The 11,708-nt window shown below is 42.4% G+C and overlaps 1 protein-coding gene across 3 annotated transcripts in view; it reads right to left on the reverse strand.

Moving 5' to 3' along the window:
• DOCK8 (dedicator of cytokinesis 8) overlaps positions 1 to 6,968 on the reverse strand; it is a 249,124-nt gene extending 242,156 nt beyond the window's left edge. For 2 of the 3 annotated variants that reach the window (XM_055350708.2, XM_019033579.4), the window contains exon 1: positions 5,397 to 6,968. In XM_055350708.2, the coding sequence (XP_055206683.2) occupies positions 5,397 to 5,449 (53 nt within the window). In that variant the 5' untranslated portion in view covers positions 5,450 to 6,968. Of the gene's footprint in view, positions 1 to 4,367; positions 4,492 to 5,396 lie in introns of those variants that run through there. The other variant, XM_019033581.4, reaches the window with a different exon arrangement.
• Positions 6,969 to 11,708: the final 4,740 nt, after the last annotated feature.

Here is an 11,708-nt window from a genome sequence, read left to right on the forward strand (position 1 = left end):
TCCCCTGAGTTCTTCATCTTTCCCTGGTAACTACATGTTACTACGTTTTCTTTCCACTGGTCTATGAAGAAGTAAACATTAGCTTCATCAATATACGTAAATGGTCAGAACTCAAAGAACTCCAAATGAAGAAAATTCACCCTGGTAGAAGGTTATTTCAGCATACATTTTGTAAGGCATCTTCAGAATAGCACTAGATGCCTAAAGCACAAATGGACCTTTTCCAAGAATCTGGAAGGAACCAATCCTAAATGTGAAAGACCAAAAATTCTGAGTCTGATTGCCCAAGCCCCTCTATTGGTCTTTGGTCTAGAACACATCAGACAAATAAAGCAATTCCTGAAAGCACACTACCTCACTCTGCCAGCCACCCCCACTACTGAGGAACAGCTCTGCTCTCACTGCAGATACACATCTATACATTTGAATACATATATTTTTATGCTTGTATTATCTTTGCAGATAAGATTAGCAAATACTTCTCAGAAAGCTCTCTGTAGCTCATTGTGCTCTGGTCGTTATGCCCAAAATTATTGGGTTTGTTCCTTTTTTTTTGAAATAGAGTCTCGCTCTGTCACTCAGGCTGCAGTGCAGTGGTGCAATCACTGCTCACAGCAGCTTCAACTTCCTGGGCTCGAGTGATCCTCCCATCTCAGCCTTCCAAGTAGCTGGGACTACAGGTACAAGCCACCACAGCTGGCTAATTTTTGTATTTTTTGTAGAGACAGGGTTTTGCTATGTTGCCCAGGCTAGTCTCGAACTCCTGGGCTCAAGCCATCTACCAGCTTAGGCCTCCCAAAGTGCTAGGGTTACAGGTGTGAGCCACCATGCCCAGCCTGTGGTTGTTCTTAAATGCTATCTTTGTGTAACTTTATTCTCTCTTCTTGCCACCTTGTTTTTGTCTTTCATAAAATCACTCTCTGATGATGATTATTATGCCTAATACTTTGTTCCTTTTTTATTTTATTTTATTTCGAAACAGAGTGTCACTCTGTCGCCCAGGCTGGAATGCAGTGGCACATCTCAGCTCACTGTAGCCTCCACCTCCCAGGTTCAAGCAATTATCCCACCTCAGCCTCCTAAGTAGCTGGGATTACAGGTGCACACCACTACACCTGGCTAATTTTTGTATTTTTTAGTAGAGACGGGGTTTCGCCATGTTGGCCAGGCCGGTCTTGAACTCCTGACCTCAGGTGATCGTCCCGCCTTGGCCTCCCAAAATGCTGAGATTACAGGTGTGAGCCACTGCACCCAGCTCTGTTTGTTTCTTTTCTGAAAGGATGAAATGAAGGTATATAAAGTTCTTAGCACAATATGCAGCACATACTAAATAATTAATAAATGTTATTTATTATTATTTTAAAATAAAACTGAGATGGCAGCATGGTATAATGATTAAAAGAGAAGATTCTGGAGCCAGGCTGCCTGCATTTGAATCTCAGCTGTGACCTTAATTAGTTGTTTGTGACTTTGGACAATTTCTATAGCTTCTCTGCACTCAGTTTCTCCATCTGTAAAACGGAGATAGTCATTGCTCCTATCTCATAGAGGTGAATGAGTTATGATATGTAAATATTTAGAACTGTCTCTGCCACATAGAAAGCATTCTAGAAGTGTAAGCCATTATTTTTTCTTCCTTTCAATCCTGATTATCCACAAGAGGGTTAATGTTTTTTTTCTGCATTCTACACTTTCATCCTCTTTATCCAAGGTTCTTATTTTACTTTAATATTTGATCAAATTTTACATCTATTCTGTATTTGAAAGACACTAAGATTTTGTTTAATAAATTTTCAGAGTACTAGTAATAATTTTTATAATCTACAAAGGCACTAAATTCCAGTATGAAAAAAGGCAATTAACAAGACTAGATGTTCCCACAAGTACCGTGTTATGACATTTAATGCAGCAGCATCTGAAATCCCAAACGCAAACGTTATTATGAACTGCCTAACTTAGATCTAGTCTTTCCTTGGCACGCAAGTCAGCAACAATAAAATGGAAATGAAGACAAGTATATAGCACTTACAAGAAAATTAATTTCACCTTTCTTCTCAGACTGTGAGACAGTCTGCTCACTCCTTCTGGAGACTGGTGTGGACAGAACTGAATGCTTTACAAATAATATTTTTAATATATCAGATTTGAATACTTCATTAACAGGAAGCACACTGGTTTTATCCCACAAATATTTTTAAGGGATAGTTTACACTATTCTGAGTAGTAAGGTGAAAAACATGAGCACATGCTGAATGTACTAATGGCCATATTTCAACACAGTCTTACTTTTGGAATTTGACCTATTTAAAAAAAATAATAGGCACGTAAGGGAAAACATTTCTTTTCCACCTTCAACATTGCAAAACATCACATTGTTAATGTTTATATATTAAACACTAATCAGAAACAGAACACTTTGCCAATGCTGCTACCAAAATGATGATTTTTTAAAAATTAATTCCCCTCTTGCTTTAAAGGAAATTCTTGGGATACATGCATCAAAATAACAATCAGCCCAATTAAGAGCACAGTCTTTGGAGCAGTTTGCAATCCCAGCTCTGCCATTGCTGGTTGTATGGTCTTGAAAAAATTACATGGCCTTGTGCAGCTGTATCTCCAAGATTCCTTTTCCTCTTCTGTACAAGACTTCATGAGTTTGATAGGCTTTTTGTGAGAATTTAATCATAAAATCCATTAACTGTATAATATAGTGTCTGGGACACAATAAGTAAACAATAAATGGTGAAATTAAATGATATATTAATACTAGGTATGTCCTTATTAATCTGCTCCTTTGAATAATAATTTCTGCCAAGCTCCTTAGCATAACTCTCCCACACAATACACAGAGTGCTTCAAAAAGGAAAACAGAACTCTAAGAATAGGAATTTCCAATCCATTTTCTTGCCTGAGGATTATAGAACCTTTTATACTTTATTAAACTTGAGGGGGCTCTTCTTGATCAGATTTCATCACATATTTTTTTCCATTGAATGTGTTTTGTGTTCTCAGCACCAGATGGAAGGCACAGGCGGAGAAACATTGGCCCCAAGAAAGCTCCCAGCCAGCCACCGGCATCTCCATACCTAACCCAAACTGATCTCTGCCTGAAGCTCTCCAACTTCAGCTTTCCTTCCTACCTTTCTATCTTAGGCTCTCAAAGATGGTGATGATGGAGATGATGACAGCAGTGAAGCTGATTGTAATGTTAATGATGGCAACTAAGAATTATTCACCATTTATTCTGAGCCAGACACTACAAGCAACATGCAATCAACATGAAAATCATCAACAAGACATTTTGCATTATTTTTTCTGTACTGTCTCTAAATTCCAATGTGTATGTTACACATCCAGCACTTGGCAATTCAGACTTTGTACCTATTATTCATTTAATCCTCCCCACAGTCATAAGAAGTAGGTACTATGATCATCTCTGCTTGGCACATAAAGAAACCAAAGCTTAGAGAAGTTAAGTAACATGTCCAGTGTTGCACAGTGACTTTGTAGCAGAGAGCCAATTTGCAAGCAGATCAGACACTAACCAGGGCCTTTATTCTTAACCCCCAGGTGACACCGACCCCGCAGTTGCTTGTAAGACTGCCTGTAGGATTAGTCCGGGTCTTGGCCACTCACCCCAGATCAACCCTGCCCAACCCCATAGTTTCTAACATCTTTCTGCCCAAGTCACACTTCCTGATCTAAAATTCACAAAGACAGAGGATCAGGAGCTATAGCAAATAATACACCCATCAGTAACTTCAGTTTGATTCCCTATACTCCTTGAATGAATTACCCCTCCTGGCATGCAACAGCTATGAACCTTAATGTAGAAAAAAATTCCCATAGGGAGATCCCTGATATACTTCATGCCTTGTTTTTGCTTTTTTTTTTTGGTCTGTTTTTTGAGACAGAGTTTCACTCTCTCACCCAGGCTGGAGTGCAGTGGCATGATCACAGCTGTGATCCTCCTGGGCTCAAGCGATGCTCTTGTCTCAGCCTCTTGAATAGCTGGGGCTACAGGTGCATGCAACCACACCTGGCTAATGTTTTAAAATTATTTTTTGTAGCCACAGGGGTCCCACTATGTTGCCCAGGCTGGTCTCAAACTCTGGGCTCAAGTAATCCTCCCATCTGGGCCTCCCAAATTGCTGATATTAGAGGTGTGAGCCATGGCACCCAGCCTCTTTATGCCTTTTGACTAGTACCTTTTGGCCTCCAACATTAATATGCAATATACATAAATAATTAAACTCATTTTACAGATGACGAAATAGTAAGGTAAGAGAAACAGTTTGCTGGCAGTTACATATCAAGTGGAAATAAAATCGTCAATAAAGCTCGATATGCCCTCTAGAAGACCTTACCACCTTGTTTTTCTGGGCTTTTAATCCCTTGTTCGAACCTCTTCACACAGTAACAGCACAAAGATGAACCTACGGTGGAATCCACCTTTCACAGGCTCAGCTAAGTGAAGATTAACAAATCGGACAGCCCTGTGGGCAATAGAATAAGTTGACACTTTAGAATGAGTTTCCTATTATCTTTTAACTAGACAGTCTAGCTTTCTCAGGGCAAGACAAAAATGTCCCAACTACTTGTCAGCAGTTTTTAGTGGAGGAAAAACTGCAGTTAAAGCACCTTTACTGAGAACTTTGAGCAGTAAATGTGCTTACATTTAGTTTGTGTAACTTTGATTAGGAATTGGATGGTGAGTTGGGATCCCCCAGTCCTTAGTTTTTTGCTGGAGCTCTGTAAATCTCAAAATGTCAGCCACAGGCTATTTCTTTTGGTTTATTTAAGTGGAGATTTTTTAAAAAATCACTTTTTCCACTTCATGGCTCCTTTGGACCAGGGTATAAAAATAGCGATGCCACCAGGAGCCAAACTCTTTCTGGAATAATTATGCAGGCGAGGACAGAGCCTTGCTCAGGACAACAGAAGTCTTGCAGCCTGCCTCAAACGCAACTCTAACTTCAGCCACTTCACTTCTTCCCCCCCGCTCAGACTTGCCTCGAAGGAGCCGTTTATGAGACACTCCGTGGCGTGCCCAACACGGTTACCCTGGCGCCTATCACCCTTCTGGGACCCGGCCACCTGTAAGAACCTGGAGGGCGGAGCGGGCGAGGTTGTTCGGGGAAGGGATCCCCGGTGGCTGAGGACATCCAGGAGCACCGAGATTCTTGGGTAGGACCTAGCCGGGCCCAGCGCAGGACCCACCGCGCGTCCAGCGGCTCCACCGCCGCCGCCTCGGGAACCGGGCGCCCCAGGTCTCAGGCGCGCCCCGCCGCGGACGCGAATGGACTCGTCCGGCCTCGGCCCCTGCAGCGATGCTCCGCGCCACACCACTACTGGGCTGTCCGGCCGCGACTTGCGCGCCGCGGGGGGCGTCTTACCTGTTGATCTTGAGCGCGAACGCGCGGCGCTCTGCCGTCGGCAGAGTGGCCATGGCCCGCCGGCGGTTCGGTGGCTTCTAGGGTCGCGGGGTGCGGAAAGCGGGGGCCTGGCGTGCCGCAGAGTAGCCGCGGAACATGCCAAGCCAAGCGCAAACCTCATCTGTCAGTCGGAGCTGGAAACTTCCGCATTTCCACCTTCTAAGCTGAAATCACCCCGGGGGAGGGCCCAAGCTCCGAGCAGCGACGGCCAGCTCCGCCACCCGGCCTGGCACGCAGGCAGCGGCGGGCGAGGAGGGCGTGGACCCAGCGCGGAACTGGCCTCCGGATACTGAGGCAGACGGCGCGCTCTGCCCGGGGCCGCTGACCTCCGGCAGAAAGGAGCGTGGGCGGACGACAGGCGACCACTGAGCGCAGGCCGGAAACTCCATCTGCTGGAAGCTGCGAGGCTACCAGGGAATGTAGGCAAGTCGGGGGAGCCCCACAAAGTTGGCGAGGTCGGGAATCAACCCAGGGATTCTTAAGGCTAGGTGTTATTAAGGGTTGACACCATTCTCGAAGAAGGCAGCCAAAAAAAAAAAAAAAAAGACAAAAAAGTTAGTGGAATCTATCAGGATTCAAATCAACTTTTGCAAGCAATATGCCCATCATCCTTCCTGAGACACTAAATAAATATAATGGATTCATCCAAGGAATAAACATTATGAGTTCTCAAAAAATGTTTTCGTTACAACCTGGCGTGAATGCTTTTCTCTGGACAAACACTGAATGCGGCATTCTTGCGATTCAAGGGTACACTGCGTCCAGGTTTATTTCAGTTTCAGACTGAGGTCTGCTAAGAAGCCCAGCCTCAAACTCAAGATAAAAACAGAAAAGTCCCAGTGTTGACTGGAGTGGAAAAGCCTGTGTTCGTTTCAAGTTGCCGGCATGCTGCTCTAACCTGTGCTATATATACTCGAGCACTCTCCATATAATGCCTCCATTTACCAACTTGCTCTTAAAAAATACCAAAGCAGGCCGGAAGCAGTGGCTCACGCCTGTAATCCCAGCACTTTGGGAGGCCGAGGCGGGCGCATCACGAGGTCAGGAGATCGAGACCATCCTGGCCAACGTGGTGAAACCCTGTCTCTACTAAAATACAAAAAATTAGCTGGGCGTGGTGGCGCACGCCTTAGTCCCAGCTACTTGGGAGGCTGAGAGGCAGGGGAATCACTTGAACCCAGAAGGTGGAGGTTGCAGTGAACCGAGATCTGCCACTGCACTCCAGCCTGGCGACAGAGCAAGTCTCCGTCTAAAAAAAAAAAAACAACAACAACCAAAGCAAAGTATTTTTGGTTCAAACCTGCACTATTTAATATGATAGCCACTAGCCACATGTGGCTATTGACCACTTGGCATTATGGTTAGTCTGAATTGCCAACTGCTGGATGTGTAAAATATAAACTGGAATTTAAAGACAGTGCAGAAAAAATAATGTGAAATGTCTTGTTAATGATTTTCATGTTGATTGCATGTTAAATGATACTTTGGATATAAAAAATATATTATTAAAATTAATTTCACCTGTTTGTTTTCCCCTTTTAAAAATGTGGTCTGCATTTTTAAAAATGTAAAATTACATATGTGGCTCACATTTGTGAGCCTCATTATATTCCTATTGGACAGTGCCAGTCCAATACAACCTAATTTGTAACCTAATACTAAAATCCACCTAAGGACTATATTCAGTCTCTTCCTGATACAGCCTTCCTTTCTGGTTTCAGCTGTGTCAGGTAGTTTAGTAACTTTTCAGTACTGGTTAGGTAACTCCCCGCCCCCCAATGCCCACCAAATATCAGTGCCCTTTTAAGCATATAAGACAAAGTTCACTGCATAGACTACAATAGACTACATATGAAAACAAACCCAAAGAAAAATAAAGCTTTTTTGAAATTTAGAGTTTCTGACTTTCAAAACTGTCCTTATTTACTACATTGGAATTTATGAGCAAACATTTGGATAGCAAAATACAAAGAGAACAAATGTGTAAGTACTTCTTCAAACTGAGACTCAACGAATGATACATAGAAAACATTTTGCCCCAGAGGCTTCGGTCCACGGTGTACCATGAACTCCTCTGAGTTTCTGAATGTTTATGACATACACTTTCATATAGAACAAAAATATACTGGTTTCACACAAACATAAATAAAATGTAATGAAAGCATCTCAGATTTTCAGCATTTGCAATCAAGGAAACTTTTTGGGTGAATGTGGGAATCATAAAATCTTCCATCTTGCCTCAGATCATACTGCAATAGATTTAGTATTTGGTACCTAACCATGAAGGTTAGGCCAGCATTATTATCCTCTGTGCTGTCAATTTCTTGATGGTTAGAATTGTCTCCAGATTTCCTTAACACTCTTTTAACAATTCACCATGAATGTGTTATCCATTAATTTAGTCAAATGCCTATTTTCAAGTTTGATCTGCTGTTAGATACATTCACATATTGCTGGCAAATAGCCATCCAAGTGCCTTTCTTCCTTATTCTCACTGCCTCTTTCGTTTTCCATCAGCCCTCTGTCCAGAGAGAACTCTGGGAGGCCTCCTTCTTTCCGCATCTGATGGTCTCTCTTGGCCTTCCTCTTTCTGTGTATCTTTGTGTCATTCAATTTTGTTTTTCACCTTTATACAACTCTTCCCTTGACTTCTATCTCAGACCATACATCAATTATCCTAAATTCTCTAGTTTTCCCCACATCTTCTTCTTACCTCCCCAGAAAGCCAACCTCTTTCTCTACATTGCATCTTACCTATTTTATTGAACAAACAACTAAATAACACTTATCTTGTACCGGGTACTGCTCCAAGTCCTTTATAAAAATTAATTCATAGCAACCATTAAATAATAACATTAACCCCCCCACACACACCTCTTTGCAACTGGAGAAACTGAGGCTTAGAGAAGTTAAGTGACTTGACCAAGATTACAAACTAGTAAGGGCAGAGCCATCTCCTATCCTAAAGTTTTGCCTATTTCCCAGATTTCTGTACTCTTATATCTTCAAACTCCAATATAAAACTAAAATTCTCCATCTACCCTACTTAACTGGAAGCTAGCTATCTCTCCATAATCACACATTTTTTGGGGGGGTCGGTGGTGGCACACTACTTCCTCATTTTCCAGGTTTAAAACTTTGGAGTCATCCAGTGGAGGGAAAAGCAAGAAATCTGGGTTCTGGCTTCAGCTTTTTGCTAATTGTGTAATCCTGAGTAAGTCACACCGTCTTTGGATCACAGAGGCCTGTATCTTGGAATGACTCCATCTGCTTGCCTCTCTCTGAACTTTAGAAATAGGTCAGCTCTAACTTTTTTCCTCCTGTGTCCTTCAGATCTAATCACCTACCAAGGTCTGCATTTATTTCTTATAAATATCACTTCTTTGTAAATATCAGTATTCTCACAGTGGCTTTCATTCCGGTCCAGCCCTTATAAATTAATATCTAGATAACAAAAATAAGATTTTAAATGGCTTCACTGCCTGTAGCCTCTTCTTTCTCCTATCTCATCTGATTCTATCACTAGATGAAGTTTACTAAAATACCTGTTTCACCATATTTCTTCTCTGCTCATTTAGCTTTGGTGACTTCCTGTAGCCTCCATGTATGACCAAGCATGACCTTTTCTAGCTAGCTTATATGCCCACTTCACAAAACCAGCTTTATTCTTTACCTTTCTGTTGGAGCAGGGAAGATCTCCAGCTAGTCCCTAAAGCAGGCAGTACTCCTCTCTGCCCAGGGCCTCTTCCTGCTTATGTTATCCTTCCTGCTGTCCTCCCGTTGCACCACATCCAGTCTCTCCCCATCCTTCAAGGTTTGAGTCAAGTTGCCATGTTCCATTTCTGTTGGATGGAGTATCTCTTTCAGTCTGACAGTATCATTTAGTTAATTAAAAGTGTGGGTCATTACCAATAAACACAGCACAGTGGAACGCAAGATCCTGAGGACAGGACTAGAGAGAAAAAAAAAGTGTGATCATTTTCATGTCCCTTCCTTCTTCCCCAAAACCATGCACGACCTCCCCAGATTTAGTTCAAATGTCACCTTCCAAGAACATCTAGTTAACATGACAGTGCCCCCTTCCCTTGTCCTGACACTTTCTGACTCCTTTTCCAACTTTGTTTTTCTCCATAGCTGTTATGACCATCTGACATACTATATATTTTATTTATTTGTTTATTATCTCTTATGCTTCTAGAATAAAAGTTCCATCAATGCAGAGGTTTTTGTTTGGTTAATTTGTGCTCTATCTCTAGTGTCTAGAGCCCTGGCATATAATAGGTGCTCAAAAAGTATTTATTGAATAAATGAATGAATAAGTGAACTTGAATGGGAATGGCCAAGTTTCACTTGTCTTTCAGGAGACAATGACAGTTTTTACCTTTTTATTCTCTTATTTTAGTTGTGCCTTTTTATGAATAGCTTTCAACTCTGTTTTGTATTTGTTTCTTGGTTTGAAAAATCAAACCAGCACATACATTATTATTAGCAAGTAGATATCTTTATTGTTGTCTTACAATTGGTGAAACATACAGAAAGATTTGAGTGCAGGTATTTAAAACCAGCCATACTTTAGACATTAGAATTTGTAGCTCCTAATTTTCTTCACGTCATTCCTTGTTTTGTCATAAAAAATCTTTCAATATGAAAAGAACAAAGATTAGCAAACTTTCCTTTAAAAATTATCATTGAGGACAGGCGCAGTGACTCATGTCTGTAATCCCAGCACTTTGGGAGGCCGAGGCCGGCAGATCACCTGAGGTCAGGAGTTCGAGATGAGCCTGACCAACATGGAGAAACCCCATCTCTACTAAAAATACAAAATTAACTGGGCATGGTGGCACATGCCTGTAATCCCACCTACTAGGGAGGCTGAGGCAGGAGAATCGCTTGAACCTGGGAGGCAGAGGTTGCGGTGAGCTGAGATCGCCCCATTGCAGTCCAGCCTGGGCAACAAGAGCGAAACTCCGTCTCAAAAAAAAAAAAAAAATTATCATTGTGTTTTAGATATATACACATACAGATTTTTTATATTTTATATATAACTTTAATATACATATTAGTGTTTTAAATATAGCATTTAGAATATATTCGAAGTACAATGCTATTGCATGTTCAGTAGGAATATTTGTACCATAGCATTTTATAACTAAAAGAATTTTGGATTAATTCATTAATGAGTGAATAAGTTCACTCTATCATCTGCGTGTCTTCTGTTCATTCCTCCAGACCTTTACCAAGTGGTTACCATATGTCATGCACTGGGCTAGGTGATAGTAGGGACAAAACAAAAAATACTTGTTCCCTGACTTCCCAGAACTCATAGTCCAGGAATGAGACACACGTAAAGAAGGAAAGAAGAGGCTCAGGCCCAGGAACATTTTGCCATATAACAGTCTGGGCAAGTGAGGAAGCACAGAGAGGAAATGACTTGTTCTTGGGAGAGAGTAGTGGCAGAGAGATTGACGCTGAGGAAGAATGACTTTCCCGACGCTGTAACCGTGGAACTGGGTCTTAAACAAGTTCATGAGGCAGAAGGAGCACTTGTGCAAAGGCAGGGAGACAGGGGACACCGCAACTTATCCTGAGAATTAGAAGAACGATGGGAGCCCGGGGGTGCAGAGTAAAGTGAGTAGCAAAAATAAAGCCTTGGAGGTGGGCAGGGCCTGAGTGTGAGGGTCTGTTAAAGAATTCAAGCTTGATCTCACAGGCTGTTGACACCCACACATGGTGATTGCTGTTTCTGTATCTAGGTCATAGTCTCTTGGGGGAGGCCTTGCCACCGGCTATCCACAGTAAGGATGCTGCTGATCCCAGTAGAGCATGGGAGCAGAGGGTGGGGAACATTATGTCTTCTAGACCTGGCACCGTCAGCTCCACCTTTCTGAACCTGAGCTCACATATTGGACACTAATGCAAAATACATAGTTCTTTGGGGAAAAATTTAGGCAATTTTCCCAAAGTCATATCTCACGGAGAGAAAAATAAATTACGGGGACAGAGAGTCAAGAGATGATTGTGTAGTGTGGTCATTTTTGTCCCCCATTTGAGTGCCTACGTGCCTCTGGTCACTGCCTCACTCCTGACTCCCAACTTCCCCCTGCACTTCCCTCAGGCCTCTCTATTTACCCACTGCCCCATCAGTCTGTCTTCTCCTCCCTAAGCCTTCCACTACACATCCTTAGGCTAGCTCTTATGTCTGGACAATTTCCCAGGCAGCCACCAAATCTTGTGAACTCCCCTCTCCACCCCTTCCAGTTTCTGCTGGCCCTG

This window comes from Gorilla gorilla, chromosome 13 (assembly GCF_029281585.2).
Source record: "Gorilla gorilla gorilla isolate KB3781 chromosome 13, NHGRI_mGorGor1-v2.1_pri, whole genome shotgun sequence".
NCBI lineage: Eukaryota > Metazoa > Chordata > Mammalia > Primates > Hominidae > Gorilla > Gorilla gorilla.